At 44.8% G+C, this 21,945-nt stretch overlaps 1 protein-coding gene across 1 annotated transcript in view; it reads left to right on the forward strand.

Annotated features, from left to right (window-relative positions):
- LOC144953592 (uncharacterized) overlaps positions 1–21,211 on the forward strand; it is a 74,276-nt gene extending 53,065 nt beyond the window's left edge. Inside the window, exons 3-6 of the mRNA XM_078884163.1 lie at positions 6,276–8,062; positions 10,957–11,073; positions 13,229–13,297; positions 18,881–21,211. Coding sequence (XP_078740289.1) covers positions 6,304–8,062; positions 10,957–11,073; positions 13,229–13,297; positions 18,881–20,352 — 3,417 coding nt within the window. The 5' untranslated portion in view covers positions 6,276–6,303 and the 3' untranslated portion in view covers positions 20,353–21,211. The remainder of the gene's footprint in view (positions 1–6,275; positions 8,063–10,956; positions 11,074–13,228; positions 13,298–18,880) is intronic.
- Positions 21,212–21,945: the final 734 nt, after the last annotated feature.

The following is a 21,945-nucleotide window of genomic DNA, read 5'->3' on the forward strand; positions in this document are numbered from 1 at the left end:
AAAACTGCAGAGAAGGCAGGACAGGACTCATGCCTTCCCACACAGGCATACAGACAGGGATTGTGGAATGAGGAAAAATTTGGAAAGGAAACGGGAGAGAAATCGTCTCTAATAAACGAGGAAAAATGTCCTCACACCATCGTAAGGGAGGAGAAATCAGTGCTCGCGACACCAACGAAACTCACAGACGTTGATCCACAGAATAAATATGGAAGTAACATTAAATCACACTCTTGGGTACATGGACAGAGTCCAGGGACTGATCGCACAAAAGTTAAAGTAAAGCTACCAGGACATTCTTCACTAAGGGCAGAGGCAAAAACTGAAGGGAAATGGCAACACGAGCGACACAGCACTGGGCGCGCACACAAAAAATGCACGCCGCTGAAACACGAGCGACACAGCACAGACCAAAGTGACAGATTGCCTGATGATAACTTGTTTTATGATGACGCTGACGGCGATCAACTTTCGGAATACTTATTCAACAGTAAAACCCTTAAATTGATGGACAAGGCTCTAGTCAGAATTCCCGATTTTGACCCACACAATAAATCCATGGATATACACACACATATCGCAACAGTAGAAGAGGAGGCAATGATTAGAGGGCTGAGGAGACGGGATGAAAAAGCGAGTTTGTTGAAACGGAGCTTACATAAAGAATCTATCCCATGGGTAAAGTCACTACCACACAAGGTTAGAAATGATTTTAAACAACTGAGCCTGGCAGTGATTCGGAAGTTTGGAGAATATTCGACACTCACTGAGGGGTTTTATGCGGTAAAATCGATGACCCAGGGCATGGACCAAGACCCACGTGACTACCTTTTACAATTTAAAAGAGCGTATTACGCAGGCGATGTGAATCAATACCACGAAGGAGATAAAATGTTCAAAATTATGTTTTTTGAATCCTTGAGCCCAGAGATTACAGAAAGGGTGAGAATGGTTTTGAATCCAGAAACCGCATCCTTACGCCGCATAGAGAGCAAGGCGTACATGGCATGGTTATACAGAGCTAAGAATCATAATTCGGATCCAGAACACAGGGAGAGGGATAAGGAACCCAGCCTCTCAGAGAGGAATAAAAATCACCGAGCAGTCCTACAATGCAGGGAGGAGCAAAGACGCACGCACACATGGCAAAATAACCCAGAGAGAGGGGGGCACGAGAATGAGAGCGGCACTAAGGCGAACATTCAGGAGAATCGCAGGGGGAGGTTCAGAGCTGAACCATATCAACACCCCATGCCACGACACACGCAAGGTCAAAATTACTCACAAAGATGGCGAGATAACCATCTAGCGAGAAGGTGGTCCACAGACTGCGGAGGTACGGAGGCGAACATTCAGGAGAATCGCAGAATGTGGAGACCAAGGGCAGAATCATATCAACAACCCATGCCCCGACATACGCAAGGTCAAAATTACCCACAAAAATGGCAAAGTAACGATCCAGGAAAAATTTGGCACCCAAATGGGAGAAACACTGGGCCAAAAATGTACGAGATCGCAGGATGGAGAGGTTCAGAGCAGAACCATATCAACACCCCATGCCACGACACACGCAAGGTCGAAATTACACACAAAGATGTCGAGATAACCATCTAGCGAGAAGGTGGTACACAGACTACGGAGGTACGGAGGCGAACATTCAGGAGAATCGCAGAATGTGGAGACCAAGGGCAGAATCATATCAACACCCCATGCCCCGACATACGCAAGGTCAAAATTACCCACAAAAATGGCAAAGTAACAATCCAGGAAAAATTTAGCACCCAAATGGGAGTAACACTGGGCCAAAAATGTACGAGAATCGCAGGATGGGAGGTCAAACACAATCGGTCCAATTCCGACCAATTTCTCCACCGGCTATACCAGGAGGGAATAGAGGAATAACACAGAATGCGGTCCAAATACGTGATGAACCACCCACAGTGATTGAGAGCGAGCAGCCCATACGCGCCACGCACGCTGAAGTTTTGTTAAACCCTGGCCTCATTGGGAAATACAAGCAGGCTGCAAGTGACAGGGCGGGCAAATACCACCACAACCGGGAAACATCAAATGCATACGATGCGGTAAGAAACGCGGACAGTGCTCCCGTAAATGATGCGCAAATCAAATGCAAGGACAGGGCTGAATTGAAGTGTGATCGGACAGTAGATAACAGACAGCAGAGACAGAGAGGAAAACCAGAGCGCACAGGGAAAACAGTACCACGCGTCGCAAAAGAGAGCGATAATAGTGCAGGGAGAGGGAACACAGAGACCCACCCTGGGAAGTACAGGCGTGAGCCTCTGAATGGAAAATATCCAAATGAAACAAAAATCAATGTGGATCGGAGTGCTGAAATGGAGACGAATGTCCATGACGTTGAAATCCAACCCACTCGTACAAACCAAAAGGGCAACATTACGAGGCACGGAATTAAATCGACACGCTGACTCGGCAAATGTGCATGTAATCGCAGAGAGAGCGAATGCCATTGATAACGGAGTACAGAAGTTGGTTGTGTGCGCGAATTCTGATTATGTGCAGCACAATTTTACACCACACACTCCCACGACGCGAGAGAGTGAGAGGTGAAATTACATAAACGAACCGGAAAACCGTGACCGAATGATCAAAGTGATAAGTGGTAAACCAGACACTCGGAGCTTGGAAAAATTATGGCGACGAGGTAATATGAGGAAGGTAACGCATAAATGCGTTCGAAACCGCTACCTAGCGTTTCCCAGGATTTAACAAAAATAAAAAAAAATTAATATCCGCCGTAGTTATGATGGTTGAGAATCAATGTAACTTGTGGTGTTGATGTTTAACGTTTTGTTGTATTTTCCTTGCTTATTTCAAATGTTAACCATGTTAAGATTGTGATACATATGCGCGCGATTTGGAAGGAATGCGTTATGGATTAGTACCAATGTTTAACGTTGTGTTTTATTTCTTTGCTTATTTCAAAAGTAACCATGTTAAGATTGTGATACATACGCGCGCGTTGTGAGAAATAACCGCCGAGAGTGAGGGCGGCTGATGGATTTATAACGAAAAAAAACAGGGCATTTACTTTGTTTAAAAATTCGCCAGTGGCCGAATCAACCACTGATAATTTTTAAAAGGGCGGATTGTTACATCTATGCCCTGTTTTCCGTTACTAATATTAAGAATAATTAAAAAAAAAAATTATATTTTTTTATATCTATATATATATTTTTTAAAATTAAATAATGAAAACAACCCACTACAAGCACACCAGGAATCTGTGAAACGGCCATTAAACTGCACAAACAGATGGCCCATGAATGCTTGGAGGGTTAGGAAAGGTCGCGAGGAGGGGTCGCGGGGGTGTCTGCTTCTTCTCGCTCTGTTTGTGTTTTTTTGTTGCCCGCTCGCAAGGAATGCGCAGAGGGGAGTCACGTTTTGAGTTAGGCACGGGCGCACACAGCTAACAGGCAGTCTGGGTCGAGTCGTGCTCAGTCTTGGGACTCGGCTTGCGACGCAGCTTTGCGAGGGAGGCTCGTGAAGGGAGTTGGGGCAGAAGCTTGCCAGCAGGCACCGACACCAACCATGGGTGTCGTGTCTCGCAGAGAGGAGGGACGAGGTGTCGGCACGAGCTGAGAGAGTATCGCTGAAAGTTCTCTTCTACAGTTATCCTGATGTGTTGAGTTGCTCGCAAAGTCAAGGATTGCAATAAGTTGATTGTACTAAGTTTTCACAGTCGGCTAAGAGGTGTGCAAATACAATTATAAATTTTGAGAGCGAATGCCAACAGCTGCAACTGGAGTTGCGCTAACGAACAATCAGCCGGGAGAAAGAGAAGGAGAGCGCCAGCAGAGCTGCGCCACCGAGCGCCACCGAGCGCCACCGATCGACAACGAGCGCCACCGAGCGCCACCGAGCGCCACCGATCGACACCGAGCGCCACCGAGCGCCACCGAGTGCCACCGAGCGACCGAGCATCTTCAAGGACTGCATCATGCCAACTCGTCATCTAACAGTAGAGGGAGAGAGAGCGCAAGAGCAGCACGACTCGGACGTCACCGGGCGTCATTGAGCGTCGTGCCAACTCGTCGTCCAGCAGTGGAGAGAGAGAGAGAGCGCACAAGCCGAGCGACACGCCGAGCGAGGGAGCAGCAGGGGCTCGCGGCGGCCACGCCCAACCCAGAGAAAACTTCTGGGCGCTGTTTGTATCCTCCCACACCACACAAGCTAACGACACAACTCCTGGCTCTAAGAATTAATTAATATTACAAGGGGACAACGCACACACAGCACGCACACGAATAAGACTAAAAAAAATTGTCTGTGCGTTTCAAAAAGGGTTGCCATTTTGAGGTGGTGTGTTCAATATCAACTGATCGTGCAAAGCAGTTGCTGTCGTCGAGTTACATGAATAAAAAATGTTTTAGTCATTCATTTTCGTTAACTGCATAATCACGCCAATGAAGAAGTATTTTTAGTCATTCATTTTCGTTACTGCATAATCTTGTCCATGAATTTATTGACGTATACTTGCTTTCGGATAAGAGAGTGTCATGTGCTTGTTTAGAATAAAATTGCTTAACACCAACTGTTCGAGTGCTTCTTTCTAAGTCCATGCAAAACTATCTTATGCTTGATAACTGTATCCTGCGATGAGATATGAAAATGGAGACCTAAAATATCATAACACACACTAAGATAGTCGGTAAACGTTTAATCGATGATAATCGTATTATCCTGATTGATATAACAATGGATAAACGAAGCTGAGCTTAATTATCACAACTGCTCACATTAACATAATCGCAAGCATCCGCATAAATTACTACGATTATCTCCGCGATTATCAGAATTTATGCATATAATTACACACATCATAATTTATGCATGTTAATACACACATTAACATAATTAATGCGATTTGCGCATTTTTTGGAAAATTATTAATTTTTATTATTTTTATCAAAATTTCATAACCCGACACATACAACATACGCATGTTGATGATCTGGTCATGACTACTCAATGATTGAGTTGGAGAATCGTGTTCTGTACTTGGAGAATTCCATGACGAAATGGGGCCTTGCATCTGTTCTACAAAAAGATCACCTCCCTGGGAAAATCTTGACTTAAAGTTTTCGTAACTGCAGGAATTAATATTCTTTGGGTCTTTCGGTTAAGTGACGTGACTTTACCGAAAGACCCAAAGAACACCTCCCTGGGAATTTAATGTCATACAACACTGCACCTACTCAGCTCTCCATGAATAATCAGGTCGTTCTACACGTGGTGGAGGAGCTCCTATACCTGGTTAATGTGTTCACGACCAGCTTTGGTTTGGCATCCAAAGTCTCACTTCAAATTGGTCTAGCAGCATTATTTCATTAGGCTCTCTAACACTATGTGGAAGCTGCCTGAACTTTTTTTACATAAAAAGCTGTGAGTGTCCATCGCCAAGGTCTAGTCCATTGCAAAGGTCTCCTAAAAAAACAGGCAATAGTCTACATCATAGACTGCCAATACACTCACCGAGGTTAAGAACCAGGCTACAGTCTACATTATAGACTGCCAGTACGCTCACCAAGGCTAAGAACCAGGCTACAGTCTACATTAGTCGTTTTTTTTCTTATATTCACTTTATTTGTTTTATTATTTTCTATCTACGTGACTTTACCGAAATAACCAAAGAATATGAATTCCCGCTGTCACAAAAGTTTTAAGTCAAGATTTTCCCAGGGAGGTGATCTTTTTGGAGAACATATGCAAGGCCCCATTTCGTCATGGAATTCAACAGGTACAGAACAAGATTTTATAAGAATGTAAACGGTCAGGAAATTAACACTGCACATATTCAGCTGAAGTTATATCTGTTCATCCTCGCATTCAAGCTCATTTGAGCCTGGCTTCACACCTCTAAGTTGCAAATGAACATTAATTTATACATTTCTGCATAATACAAATAATATTCTTTTCAACAGCCTTTGCTATGTTAGCTAATTTTTCTTAAATAAATATTCCTGTCGTAGCTAGACAACCAAAATTATGTGCTTGGAGTTTTTGGTAAACATTCATTTTGAAGACACTAGGGTGTCCAGGCATATTTATGACCATTTGCCTTCTCATTGTGTGCCTTAACAGCCCTTGTGATGAATTGGGGAATCTCTTTCACTATATGATGAAAATATGAATATGTATAGATGTGTAAGTCATGTATGACTGTGTTTATATGCATTCCTCTGTGCCTCAATACTCACATAGATGGTGTGGACATGCTTTTCTGTCTGCAGCTGACCCTCGCTCTGCAGAATTGGCCTGATGGAGCAAAGGCACTCAGCGCAGCTCAGTACAAGAAGGAAACAATGCGACCAGCATGTAAACATCACGGATCGTACTGGAAAATTGACACAGCACCAGAGAACACACACAGGAGAGATGCCCTTCAAGTGCAGTGTGTGTGAGAAGGCATTTTCAGATTCATCTTCTCTTAAACAACACCAGAGAACACACACAGGAGAGAAACCTTTCAAGTGCACTGTGTGTGAGAAGGCATTTGCAAAGTCATCAAATCTTCAGACTCACCAGAGAACCCACACAGGAGATAAGCCCTTCAAGTGCAGTGTGTGTGGGAAGGCATTTTTTGATTCATCTACTCTTAAACAACACCAGAGAACACACACAGGAAAGAAACCTTTCAAGTGCACTGTGTGTGAGAAGGCATTTGCACGGTCACCACATCTTCAAAGACACCAGAGAACACACACAGGAGAGAAACATTTCAAGTGCACTGTGTGTGGGAAGGCGTTTGCACAGTCATCACATCTTCAAAGACACCAGAGAACACACACAGGAGAGAAACCCTTCAAGTGCACTGTGTGTGAGAAGGCATTTTCATGGTCATCATATCTTCAGACCCACCAGAGAACACACACAGGAGACAAACCCTTCAAGTGCAGTGTTTGTGGGAAGGCATTTTTTAATTCATCTACTCTTAAACAACACCAGAGAACACACACAGGAGAGATGCCCTTCAAGTGCAGTGTGTGTGGGAAGGCATTTTTTTATTCATCTACTCTTAAACAACACCAGAGAACACACACAGGAAAGATGCCCTTCAAGTGCAGTGTGTGTGAGAAGGCATTTTCAGATTCATCTACTCTTAAACAACACCAGAGAACACACACAGGAGAGAAACCTTTTAAGTGCACTCTGTGTGGGAAGGCATTTGCAAAGTCATCAAATCTTCAGACCCACCAGATAATACACACAGGAGATCAACCCTTCAAGTGCAGTGTGTGTGGGAAGGCATTTTTGTATTCATCTACTCTTAAACAACACCAGAGAACACACACAGGAGAGAAACCTTTTAAGTGCACTCTGTGTGTTAAGGCGTTTGCAAAGTCATCAAATCTTCAGACCCATCAGAGAATACACACAGGAGATAAACCCTTCAAGTGCAGTGTGTGTGGGAAGGTATTTTCAGATTCATCTACTCTTAAACAACACCAGAGAACACACACAGGAAAGAAACCTTTCAAGTGCGCTGTGTGTGAGAAGGCGTTTGCAAAGTCATCAATTCTTAAATCACACCAGAGAACACACACAGGAGAGAAACCTTTCAAGTGTACTCTGTGTGGGAAGGTGTTTGCAAAGTCATCAAATCTTGAAAAACACCAGAGAACACACACGCATCAGAAAATCCACAAGAAGTGTAATCTGAAATCAGCTTGTGAAAGTCAAAGTGCTGCAATGACCCCATTGTTCATGAAACAAGAACCAGAAGACAACCCCAGCCTGGACACTTTGAAAGGTATCAAGGTGAAATATGAAGAGGCGAAGGTGAAATGTGAAGAAGTAACAGTGAAGAGCGTAGAAGTGAAGGTTAAATTTGAAGATGATTCAACTCCAAAATCGGACCTTCACATAGATGGAGGCAGTGTGAAGCAGGAACTAAATTCTAACTGTGAGGCAAAACGCGGCAACTCCCAGGAGTTTGTGGATGTGGAGGTGTGGGTGGACTTCTTAGACAATACAAAGTCAAATGGAGACCAGGTAGATGTGCAAGCTTCAGACAAATAAGCTCAAATGGATGCACCTCTGTCACAGGCCTTTCTAATGAATATAATGTGAAGTTGAACACTTAATTTCTAGGTTCAAACTGCAGTGTAAGAGTGGCTAGTATTTGTGAACCTGTGGGTTGGGGCGATCTCTAACCAGGAGTGACTCAAGTGTTTTGTATCATATCTCATCTTAGACACTCGATGGGTGCCCATAATGGGCATCTGCCCCTGTGTGCCACAAGGTTCACTGGCCTGCATGTGTATATGAGTTTGTAAGTCCGGGGCGATGATTGATATGCCAGTCGGATTTGAACCTTGAACCTCTGCAACAAATAGAGAATGTACTACTACTTGGCTTCCCTCTATGAGAGTGCTGCACATATAGGCCTAATCTCGTCAGATCAACTTCTAAATACGTTGCAACATGATGCAGTACATTTCAGTATAGTAATAAAATGTTGCCAATGTGCCCTTTGATTATTTTGAATCATAATTGAAAGAATACCTGTCTGATTTTGTACGTACATACAACATTTTGTGTATTAATGTCAAACATGGAATATGTGATGTCAGGACAAAGTATCTGTTTTGGTGGTAACCTGTACAAAAACTCACGTGAGAGCTGTTATTTTTGTGATACGGGTCAAAGGGTATTTTTGTGAATCAGGACGCATCTGACTGGGGCAACTCATTGTCTTTGATCATTCATCAGTTAAGGTATGCCACTTACAAGTTACGTATAGGAGATACATTCTCCACAAGAACAATAATAATTATTTTGTATTACGTATACATTTTGTCGAACTGAGACTTAAAATGGACCTTGCCGATGAACATCAGTTGAAGCAAGCCGGACTGTTGAGACATTGTACACCAAAACCAGTCCACAGGTGGCTTGTACTGAACACATGTGTAGTGCCATAAGAGGGGAGGGGCTGCTGGGGGCTCTGGGATCCTAGGCAGATAAGCCCTCGGCGCCAAGCGCTAGGATCCCAGGCACCCCAAACAGTTAAGCCCCTTGGCGCCACCAACGGGCGGGCTGTGCGTGCTCTGTGGGATATCTGGAGGCGCACACAACCCCACCCCTCGTTGGGGATGAGGCATAAAAGGGCAGCTCCCTGGCCGATCGGGGCCAGTTGCAGCTCAAGACCCAAGACCAGCCAGCTTAGGACCCTGGACCCCCTCGTCCCGCTTGTCCTTGTAAGGGCCGGGACGCTGTGAGGGCCAGTGGTGGGACTCTGGGACTCCCGGCTCTACGTCCTTGTAAGGGCGAGTTCCGAGGAAGCCAGAGTCCAGACCCGCACCTTGGCTGGGTCGGGTCAATTAGGGTAATTGCAGCCTGAGGACTCCAGAGCGTAGCCAGAGTAGTGTATCTAGGCTGTGTACCTAGGCTGTAGCAGAGTATCAGGACTGTTGGAGTGTTGTAATAAAGAAGATACCTCTACAAGTGTCTCCGGAACCCATTACACATGCATTCCTAAAAGGCCGTGGTATTTATAGTTTGTGTAAAACATTCCTTTGTTTCGTGTAGAGAACGTTGAATGAAAGATGTCTGCCGATCTGTTTTTTCGCAAGGAGGTACTTTAAAGAGGACATTTGAAGGCATCGTGGATTTTTGTTACAGATTTGTATTCTAGCCTAGGTTTTATTGAATTTTAACTTCTATTTAATTAAAACTTTAGATATATCTGTCTGCATTGATATCCCACCTTGCTTACCACATGTTTACTTAAATATGTAGACGCTCCCTCTGAAGACGTCACCTCAAATTAACGAGTGGGTTACGTCAGGGCCTCCCCCTCTCTCTGGCTTGTGATGTCACCAAGAGCAGAACTCGCCTCCACGGAATCTTAACGACTGCACTGTCTTGGAATGCATTTACACAGTAATCAAATCTTCACAACTGCCAGGGAACACACATTAAAAACCACTTAATGTACACTTGGAAGGCCTTTTGAATTGTCTTGAAACTGAAACACGCGTAAGGAGGTCTACAAGGAGCAGAGTCTGAGATTGACGTGTGAAATTTGAAGTTCCATAAGCCCATCTTTTGTGATTCAAGGACCCAATAAAAATGGCAGCTGGGAAACGTCACCATTCGTGAAGGTGACCTGTGAAGGCTCTAGGGTTTCACTTCCAGGTCGCTAATGGAGCCCGAGACGAATCACAGCCATTTGTGGATGTGGAGATTTTGGAGGACTTTTCGGACAAGGTCGAGTAGAAGCAGACAGCATGTGTGACCATAAGTGTTGGGTAGACCTGTAACCAAAAGCATGAGACACGGTTTCCCAATGGTTATTTCAATTTAGTTTTTAGTTGATTTGGAATACAGTACGTATTTCAATTGTGATGTAAATTTTAGTTGACGTTTACCTAACGCCATTACTTGGGTAAGGCTTAAGTATTGAATATCGCGTTTTTAGCCGTCGCGCGGCATTTTCCAAGAACGTAACCTCCAATATTCAAGGGGCGGCTGTATTTTCTGTCAATCGAGTACAGCAGGGGAGTACGGATTTTTACTAGAAACTAGATCTCTGCTTTCTTGATGTAATTAAGGCATATGGTACCCTAAATAGGCTTGGTGTTTTGGGTTCCTTGATTTCGATGTCTCTGCCTCTGCTCACATTCGTTGAGGATTTTTATGATTTTGGGCAGGCCCATCTAAAGCTGCGTGACCAGGAGTTGGAACCATTTCCTGTTCAACTCGGCTTGTGACAGAAATTCACTCTGGCCCAATGCATTACATTTGTAATGTAAGGTTACACCTGGATAATAATGATGGGCTCTGCCGGCCTCAGCCCGCAACCAATGGGGAGTCGAGTTAGGGGCGTGGCCCTGGAGTCGTACATTAGCTTCGGGAAAGTTCCAGGGGTGTGGCTGAGGATTGGCTGCGGGGCATCACGTGGGCCAGGGATTAAAAGGAGCGGAGAATCCACGCTGGTGCTGTGGTCCGGAGCCTGCCACGTGGCGCTGTCAGCCAACAGCGTGAAGGAGCAAGGGAACTGGAGGAACGAATGTGGTGGAAGCTGTGAACGAAACTGAATAAAGAATTCTCAATTCACGATGTCGTCTCAACGGGGTTTATTCCACATTACATAGCATCTTCAATAATTATGTAGTTTGAGAAGCTCACAATGGCCATATAAATAAATTGCATTCGTTGCGGTTACAATAATACGCTTATCGATGACTGGTTATAGTTAAGGGATCATTTCCTGCTGGTCAGCCCTTATGCATCTGCTGATCTGGTAATGGCTACTCAATGAGATGGAGTTAGGGAATCTTGTTCTGATGCCTGGATAATTCCATCATGAAATGGGGCTTTGCATATGTTCCACAAAAATAAATCACCTGCTTGGGAATCTATGTCATACAACACTGCACCTGCTCAGCTCTCCATTAATAGTCAGGCAGTTCTACAAGTGGCGAATAAGTTCCCATACCTGGTTCATGTGTCGAGCAGCATTCTTTTATCAGACTGTATAACACTGTGTGGAAGCTGCCTGGACTTTTGCTGCATTCAGAGCTGTGAGTGTCCATCACCAAGATCAAGTCCATCTGAGACCATCCCTTTCCCTGCCATACTGGCATCACACCCGCCCCTCACCCTTCGTTCTGAGGATGGCGGGCGCACTGGATGTTGCCACGTAGCCATTTCAGGCTGGGCCAGACGGGGATACGTGGGTCACCCGGCCACAAGGTGCTTGTTGGCCAACACAACCCCTGGGCTGGCCCCAGGGATGATATTGTGATGCCACAGCGGCGAAGCCGCTCTGCCGGCGCCGCATCCGCGATGCCCACACCACGGAGAGGCCTGGCCGACGCTGTTCTTCGCTCACCACCCCCCACATGAACACACGCACGTACCCCCACCTAGAGCCTCGCGGGAAAGTCACCTGGCCTACAGGTTTTCACCCAGGAGCCCTTCTCGTGGGGAACCTTCTCCACGGTTTCCTGGGGCCAGGGAATTGACTGAGGCTTCCCCGAGGTTAAATGGCACTGCGGCGCCGTGAACTAACGTGAAATTACACGGTCATGACGAGGCTACTCAGCCACAGCGGTTAACACACACACAACACAGACGGGTTAGCAGGCAGGTAGGGGGCGGAGCCACGAACGGCGGGAAACCAGGGTAAGCATCTGATTGGAATGGTGGCTGATTTTTGTTTATGGCATATGTTAATGATCCACGTGCAATGTATGTGTATGTAATACTTTATCTATGTGAGGAGCGGTGGCGCAGTTATATCACTGCATTATGAATTCAACAATTAGAGTTTGATAATCGTCGACAACAAACATCATTGATAAGTGAAAGCTGAACTTATTATGGACTTCTATGTTCAATGATCCTCAATTCATTACATGGTGAAGTGAGGAAACATTAATACTGAGCAGATGAAGGCGGCCAGGCATGGTTCTGGACAGACCACCACATATTTACCATGCCAGTGTGTGACAGTGTCAAGTTTGTATCTGCTGTAAAATATATTAACTCCATTGAACACGCAGGTTAAATCAAAACATTGTTCATTTCTGTTTTCTTCTGGAACTTTTTCTAAGAATGGATAAAGTCAGGAAATTAACAGCACATTTCCAGCTGAAGTTAGATCTGTTCATCAAAGCATTCAAACTATTCTGAGCTTGGCTTCACACCTCTAAGTTGCGATTTAACATTAATACAAATAGTAATATGTTCAACATCCTTTGCTATGTTTGCTGAATTTTTATAAATATTCTTTTTGTAGCCAGACAGCCAAAATTGTGTGCTTGGAGTTTTGGGTTGACATTCATTTTGAAGATACTAGGGTTTCCAGGCATATGTATGACCATTAGCCCTATCATTGTGTGCCTAAACAGCCCCTGTGATGAATTGGGGAATCTTTTTTTACTACATCATGAATATATGAAAAAGTATAGCCGTGTAAGTCATGTGTGACTGTATATTGCGCTTCCTCTGCAGAATTGGTCTGATGGAGGAAAGGCACTCAGCTCGGTACAAGGAAACAGCACGGATCGTACTGGAAATTTGACACAGCACCAGGGAACTCACACAGGAGAGAACCCCTTCAAGTGCACTGTGTGAGAAGAAATTAGCATGTTTATCAGTTATTCAGAGCCACCAGAGAACACACCGAAAAAAATGCCCTTCAAGTGCAGTGTGTGTGGCAAAGCATTTTCAGTTTCATCTGCTCTTAATAAACACCAGAGAACACACACAGGAGAGAAACCCTTCAAGTGCAATCTTAGACGTGGTTTAGTTGTAATTTATTGAAGGTGGAGGGGTTACCAGCCCCTCACACCCATCCAGAGCCCCCATTTAGCTGATGTGGTAGCTACGAATGCCACGAGGGGAAAGGCTAATCGGAATTGGCCCTCCCCCCACAGCACTTTCCACAGTTACAAGAACAACAACCGCCATTCGCCACTAAGTGGCGGTGACGTCACCATGGCGTTTGTGCCAGGCCATGTGCACGGGATAGACCCAGGTGCCATGGGTCGACTGACTCCGTTGACTGGCCAATGCACCACCTGTACCCCCGACTGTGCCAACACACAGTGTACACGCACACACACAGTGTGTACACATACACATTGTATACACACACAGTGTGTACACATACACATTGTATACACAGTGTACACACACACAGTGTACACATACACACAGTTTGTACACACAGTGTACACACACACAGTTTGTACACACACACAGTTTGTACACACAGCGTACACACACAGTGTACACGCACACACACAAGTGTGTACACATACACATTGCATACACTGTACACACACACAGTGTACACACACAATAATGTTCACGTTGTTGTTGAGCTCACGCACCCAAGCGGTCTCTGTTCAAGAGAGGCAACAATATAAATGTAATCTAAATAAACTTAAACTCTAACCCTGATCTCGTTCTCTGACGTCACCACTCATTAACTTGGCGTGAGACGCCAGGGAGAGCCGTTCCCCGCTAGTGACGTCATGTCACCAAGGTATTCAACTCCCCAACCCCCCCATCTACCGCGCTTTTGAGCGTGACGTCACGTCTAGTTGGTCACTGTCGATTTCGGTTCCAGTAAAAATCCTTTTTTGGGAAAAGCCACGCCCAGTCTCTGGCGGTTCATTAACATAATTTATTCAGGAATACCGTCGCTAGTTCATTGCAACGGGTTTACCAGCCAAGCCCAATCACCCCACATGGGCCCGGCTTATTAACATAATTTATTCAATTACACCCCTGCTTGTTGGGGGAGGGGATTGTGTGATGAACTCCGCTAGTGACGTCATGTCACCTCCTGCTGCCGCGTGACGTCACGATATATCCGGAAGCTGCTGCACCGTGCGCGCGCTCACTGAAATCCGAGGTGAGAAGTTCACATCGTGGTTGTTGTTGTGGTCGTGGTTGTTGTTGTTTACCCAGGTAGTGCCTCGCTCCGTGTCTCTCGTAGGGATATCAATTGAGTAGCAGCGAGTATGGAATCGATGTCCAGGCTGGAACATTACAACGCGGGGCCTTGCCTCCTGACCTCGCCTGATTGCATTTGCTTTAATTCTCTGCTTAAGTTTAATTTGTCTTCATCTGGCTCACTACTTTGAAACTTTGTTTCTTTTAAGTATTTCTACAGTTTTTTTTTATATCTTACCAAGGGCAAGCCCACTTCAGCTGCTATACCGCTCTTGTTTTCAGAAGCGACCTTCCCACAACAAAGTGGCTTATCAACGTGTGGAAATGTCTGTCGGTCAAATACTCTAAACGCGTGGTGATGTTGACTCTAAACGTGGAGGGGAAAACCCTGAGGATCCGGAGGAAAATCTACGCGACCACTGGGAGAGAGACACGCAAATTCCAAATATACAGGAGGGGTCGCGATCGAACCCACCACCTCCTGTAATCCAGGAGAGGCAGTTACCATCTCCCAGCCACCATGGTGCTCACTCGAGTACATGACCACAATGAGTCTCAGCACTCTAATTCAGGAGCGTTCTGCCGAGTTGGTTTTGCTGATGCACCCTTTAGACCGATGAACAACTATTTTTATGATAATTGTTTTTTTACCCTTTTATCTGGCAACAAAACCGACTCCTTTTTTTTACGAGGAATCATGTTTGCATAGACCACAATACCTGCAGTAATAATGCAAACAAAAAACATAACTCTGATAATGTATGCACTGTCCTTGAAGTTGGTCCACACCCGAGACAGTTTTCCTTAGAGCCTAGTCTCTCTCTCCGATGGTGCATTGTCTTTGAGTTGTGCGCCTTTTGGCGTCATCTGGTCCAACACCATGTGAGACTCGGCTCTAAGGAAAGCTGTCTCGGGTGTGGACCAATCTACTTTAAGGACAGTGCATACATTATCAGAGTTATGTTATTATCCTGCCACCAGCTCCCGCAGCCAGTCACCCGCAGTCGCCGCATTCTGGGGTGTTGTTGTCGGCATCTGCGTGGGGGTCACTCGCTCACCATTATCACGACAGTTTATTTGTGTTGGGACCACGTCGATTGCACCCCTCTGTGGTCCCCTCTTTAGGGAGGCCTTGGTGTTTAACCCTGGTGCTTCTCTCGCGCGGGCGATCTGGGGACAGTTTCTCACGAGATGCCCCCATTTGTCGGATAGATAGCACGCACGTGGAAGGGCGGTGGCTCCATAAGAGGCCCCTTGTCCACTCCCCCTTACCCTCCAAGTGCTCATTTGTTCGAGTTCTGCCTCTTATTGAGATACTCGCCTGGTTAGCCCCCCGACCATGGAGCGCAGCCCTCCCACCTCGGACTGGACTATCTCCGCTGTGGACTGCAGCTTGGTCACATTCTTGGGTTACCTTCCCGCATTCTTGGGTTACCTCCTCACGTACTTGGGTCGCATGGCCTGTGATATCTCCTATGCCGGTCTGTATCCCTACCACCCATCCTGGGGTTGTCTCGCGGGGTCCCGGAGGCTCCCTCGTCCCCCCCCCTCACCTCCCCCTCTGAAAGAAGACTTGCAATGGTTATATCCCGTCCCAGCCGTCGGAATTCCGCACGCTCGCGAGCACATCTCTCACACACACATGTGCGCGTGCTCGGCAAGGGTGTTAAATGGGGGATATGGGCAGTTCGCATCTGGCTGCCACCCTGTTGTGCTTGTCAGATAATGCTGAACTTTCTCGGTGGCGAGGTCATCTATGAACTCGGCAGTGTATCCCAGGCGTGCGCTCTGTGTTAGCAAGCGTGATTTATTTTCGTGCGCGCTCACTGAGATCCGAAGTGAGAAGTTCACATCGTGGTTATTGTTGTCGTGGTGGTAGTTGTTGTTTACCCAGGTAGAGTCTCGCTCCTTCTCTGTCTTGTAGGGAGGCCGCTTTGGATTGCACTACTCTTCGATTTCACATTAACATGCTAATTTATTACATTAACATCACTAGCCCCGGCCACTTCTTTATGACCCTTGGGCTACACCCATTTAAAACCTTTTAAAACAGTCTGCCTCAGCTGCAGACCATGAATTTTCTATCAGAGTGTTTTTGTTTGCATTCTGACCACAAGTATTGTGGTTAATGCACACATGATTCTTTGTAAAAGGTTTCAGTTTGGTGTTTTAACATCTTAACACCTGTTTTGTTGCCAGAAAAACGGGGAAAACCTGTTCTCATATTTTGGTACTGGCAAAGGTCCCATGATGAAATATTGCAGTATATTAGAGGTGAGCCGTGCGTGTGCAGAGAGGACAGTAAGGAGCCGGAAGTGAATGAATTTTGTGGCAAAAATGCAGGCCTGATAATATGTAAGGATAATGTGGTAAATGAGAAAAAATATAGCAGCAGCGGGGTGTTGGAGTGTGCAGGTGTTACAGGTGTTGAAGGTGAACAGGTAAGCTAAAAATTGCGTGAAAACATAATAACTTACCCTTGAGTACACATGGAAAATTTGGGGTGTGTAGGTTTCATAGTGTTGGCGCAATTTGGTTCTCAAAAAAACACAGGAAGTCTGCTTAATTTATATACATTTATACTCATCTTGGAATGTTTTGTATACGGTTTCTCGACGTTTATTTCAGTAATTTAGTTTATTGGGAATACAGTACAGTACTTATTTAAATTGTGATGTATATTTTATATGCCGTTTACCTAACCCCATTATTTAGGTAAGGATTAAATATTTAATATGGGCATTTTAGCTTTCGCACGGCACTTTCCAAGAATGTAACCTCCGCGCTATTCAAGGGGCTGCTGTATTTTCTGTCCATCAGCTATAGCACAGGAGTACGGATTTTCAGCAGAAACTAGATCTCTGCTTTCTTGGTGTAATTACGGCCTATAATACCATAAAGAGGCTTGGGGTTTTGGATTATTTTTTGTTTTAGATATCTCTGCCTCTGCTCACATTCGTTGAGGATTTTTATGATTTTAGGCAGGCCCGTCTAAAGCTGTGTGACCAGGAGTCGGATCCCTTTCCTGTTCAACATGGCTTGTGGCCGAAATTCCCTCTGGCCCCATGCATTACATTACGTAGCATTTTCAAATAATGATGTGTTTTGAGAAGCTCACAATGGCCCTATAAAAAATTGCATTTCATACAGTAACAATGATATGCTAATCGCTGCCTGGCTGAAGTCAAGGGATTGTCCCCTGCTGGTCAACTTTGTTACGCATGTTGATGATCTGGTCATGGCTACTCAATGATATTGAGTTGGAGAATCTTGTTCTGTACCTGGAGAATTCCATAACGAAATGGGGCCTTGCATATGTTCTACAAACATATCACCTCCCTGGGAAAATCTTGACCAAAAGCTTTCGTAACTGCAGGAATTCATATTCTTTGGGTCTTTCGGTTAAGTGACGTGACTTTACCGAAAGACCCAAAGAACACCTCCCTGGGAATTTAATGTCATACAACACTGCACCTGCTCAGCTCTCCATGAATAATCAGGTCGTTCTACACGTGGTGGAGGAGCTCCTATACCTGGTTAATGTGTTCACGACCAGCTCTGGTTTGGCATCCAAAGTCTCACTTCAAATTAGTCTAGCAGCATTCTTTCATTAGGCTCTGTAACACTATGTGGAAGCTGCCTGGACTTTTTTACATACAAAGCTGTGAGTGTCCATCGCCAAGGTCTAGTCCATTGCAAAGGTCTAGTCCATTGCAAAGGTTTCGTCAAAAAACAGGCAATAGTCTACATTATAGACTGCCAGTACGCTCACCAAGGTTAAGAACCAGGCTACAGTCTACATTAGTTGGTTTTTTTCTTCTATTCACTTTATTTGTATTATTATTTTCTATCTACGTGACTTTACCGAAATAACCAAAGAATATGAATTCCCGCTATCACAAAAGTTTTAAGTCAAGATTTTCCCACGGAGGTGATCTTTTTGTAGAACATATGCAAGGCCCCATTTCGTCATGGAATTCAACAGGTACAGAACAAGATTTTATAATAATGGAAACAGTCAGGAAATTAACACTGCACATATGCAGCTGAAGTTAGATCTGTTCATCCTTGCATTCAAGCTCATCTGAGCCTGGCTTCACACCTCTAAGTTGCAAATGAACATTAATTTATACATTTCTGCATAATACAAATAATATTTTTTTCAACAGCCTTTGCTATGTTAGCAAATTTTTCTTAAATAAATATTCCTGTCGTAGCTAGACAACCGAAATTGTGTGCTTGGAGTTTTTGGTAAGCATTCCTTTTGAAGACACGAGGGTGTCCAGGCATATTTATGACCATTGGCCCTCTCATTGTGTGCCTTAACAGCTCGCGTGATGAATTGGGGAATTATTTTCACTATATCATGAAAATATGAATAAGTATAGATGTGTATGTCATGTGTGACTGTGTATATGCATTCCTCTGTGCCTTGATACTAACGTAGATGGTGTGGATATGTTTTTCTGTCTGCAGCTGACGCTTCCTCTGACTCTTCCTCTGCAGAATTGGTCTGATGGAGCAAAGGGACTCGGTACAAGAAGGAAACAATGCGACCAGTATGCAGACAGCACGGATCGTACTGGAAGTTTGACACAGCACCAGAGAACTCACAAAGGAGAGAAACCATTCAAGTGCACTGTGTGTAACAAGGCATATGCACAGTCATCAACTCTTCAGATCCACCAGAGAACACACACGGAAGAGAAACCTTTCAAGTGCAGTTTGTGTGTAAAGGTATTTTTAGGTTCATCTCCTCTGAAACGACACCAGAAAACACACAGGGGAGAGAAACCCTTCAGGTGCCTTTTGTGCAATAAAGCATTTGCAAAGTCATCATATCTTCAAACACACCAAAGAACACACACGGGAGAGAACCCCTTCAAGTGCATTGTGTGTGAAAATGCATTTGCAAAGTCAAAACTTCTTAAGAGACACCAGAGAACACACACAGGAGAGAAACCCTTCAAGTGCACTGTGTGTGAGAAGGCATTTACAGAGTCATCACTTCTTAAAATACACCAGACAACGCACACCGGAGAGAACCCCTTGAAGTGCACTGTGTGTGAGAAGGCATTTTCAACGTTATCACATCTGAAAACACACCAGAGAATGCACACAGGAGAGATCCCCTTCAAGTGCACTGTGTGTGGAAGTGCATTTGCATGGTCATCAGATCTTAAAATACACCAGAGAACGCACACAGGAGAGAAACCCTTCAAGTGCACTGTGTGTGAGAATGCATTTGCACAGTCATCAAATATTAAAATACACCAGAGAATGCACACAGGAGAGAAACCCTTCAAGTGCAGTGTGTGTGAGAAGGCATTTGCAACGTTATCAAATCTTAAGCGCCACCAGAGAGCACACACAGAAGATAAACCCTTCAAGTGCACTGTGTGTGAGAAGGCATTTGCAACGTCATCAAATCTTCAGAGCCACCAGAGAACGCACACGGGAGCTAAACTCTTCAAGTGCACTCTGTGTGAGAAGACATTTGCACGGTCATCACATCTTCACGACCACGAAAGAACACACACAGGACAGAAACCCTTCAGGTGCACTATGTGTGAGAAGGCATTTGCACAGTCATCACATCTTCAGAGCCACCAGAGAACACACACAGGAGAGAAACCCTTCAAGTGCACTGTGTGTGGGAAGGCATTTGCACAGTCATCACATCTTCAGAGCCACCAGAGAACACACACAGGAGAGAAACCCTTCAATTGCACTCTGTGCAGGAAGGCATTTGCAACGTTATCAAATCTTCAAAGACACCAGAGAAACACACAGGCATCAGATGATCCTCAAGGAGCGGAGTCTGAAATCGGCTTGTGTAAATCCAAGTGCTGCAATGAGCCCATCCCTGCTGAAAAAAGAACCAGAATTTAATTCTAGCTTGGACGCAATAAAATGTGTCAAGGTGGATTTTGAAGAGGTGAAATGTGAAGAAGTGATGGTGAAGAGCGAAGAAGCGATGGTAAAATGTGAAGATGAAGATTAAACTCCAAAATCGGACCTTCACATCGATGGAGGCAACGTGAAGCAGGAGGAGAATTCTGACTGTGAGGCAGAGCGAGGCAACTCCCAGGAGTTTGTGGAAGTGGAGGTGTGGGTGGACTTCTTAGACAATACTAAGTCAAATGGAGACCCGGTAGATGTGTAAGCTTGAGACAATGAAGCTCCAAAAGATGCACCTTTGTCACAGGCCTTTAATTAAAATAACGTGAAGTTGCACACTCAATTCCTAGGTTCAACCTGCAGAGTAAGAGCAGCCAGTATTTGCGGACCTGTGGGTTGGGTAGATCTCTAACCAGGAGCCAGAGCCAATAAGCTCCGAAGCATTCTCTATGTTATACTATGTTATAATAATTTTAGCATTTGTATGGTGCTTGCTTAATCGCCTCAGCAACTCAGTTGTGTTGTATCATCTCATCACAAACACTCGAAGAGTATGTTGTATATATGCCTTTTCCATAAAATTATATCGAGTGATCTTTTTCTATTTTGTAATAATTTTGATTGGGATGTAGAGCTGTGGCATGGAGAGGGTGAGTCTCCCCCCTGCCTTGCCACGCAAAAGACAGCTGGATGATAATTACTCACAAGCCTGCTGGGGAAGTCATAAAATGTAATTTAAAAAATGGCAAACCCAAGGGGGGGGGGGGGCTAATGAGATTCTTCGAGAAATCCCCAGTTGACTTCAAGAGAAGACCGCCATAAAGGAAAAACCCCACAATAAAACAAAAGACGAAAACAGCAGGGGTCATGAACCTCCCTTGGACAGGGAAATTCACCCAAGGGCAGTTAATCATTACGAGTTAACTGGGGTTTTTTAAAATACAACAGTAAGGTTTGAAGCTTAGCTATATCTTCAACCTCAGGATATCAAACTATAACTTGAGAATAAGAAGTACGGATCCCTGGCAATACAGACTGGGAGCAAATGTTAATTAAACCCTCGTAATATCCTTGGTAACAACTATGGTATACCACAAATCTTGGTTAAGCATGAACCAAGTAATTATGAAAGTATTAGACCTAGGGTCATTCAGAAGAGAATGTGAAATATGTCATTCACGCACGACCAAGATAATATGTATTCCACGGGATCAGAGCCTCGCCAACCGCCTTTGTCTTCCAGTAGCTAACACAGTACATGGTCAGTTTAACACGTAGGCTTTCGCGACCAATATTAGTCAAATGTGTCGTAACCCTCCACCACCCGACACTGCCAAACAGTAAAAAATGTGTCGCGTTTACCAAGACAAATAGTTCACTACTTTAGCCCACCGGTGTGTTGAAGAGTGATTCCACATCATTTAAAATTGAGTACAACGTTTCCCTGGTAATTACATGCAGCATCATCGGGCAATTTGCCAGAATGGTGAGGCCCTCTACTTTCTCTCGGTCTTAAATGGAGCAACAGGGGACGTCATCTTTTAGCTAAATCTGCTGCAGTGATTCGAGGCGGAGACGGGGAGG

This window comes from Lampetra fluviatilis, chromosome 78 (genome assembly GCF_964198595.1).
Source record: "Lampetra fluviatilis chromosome 78, kcLamFluv1.1, whole genome shotgun sequence".
Classification (NCBI taxonomy): Eukaryota; Metazoa; Chordata; class Hyperoartia; order Petromyzontiformes; family Petromyzontidae; genus Lampetra; species Lampetra fluviatilis.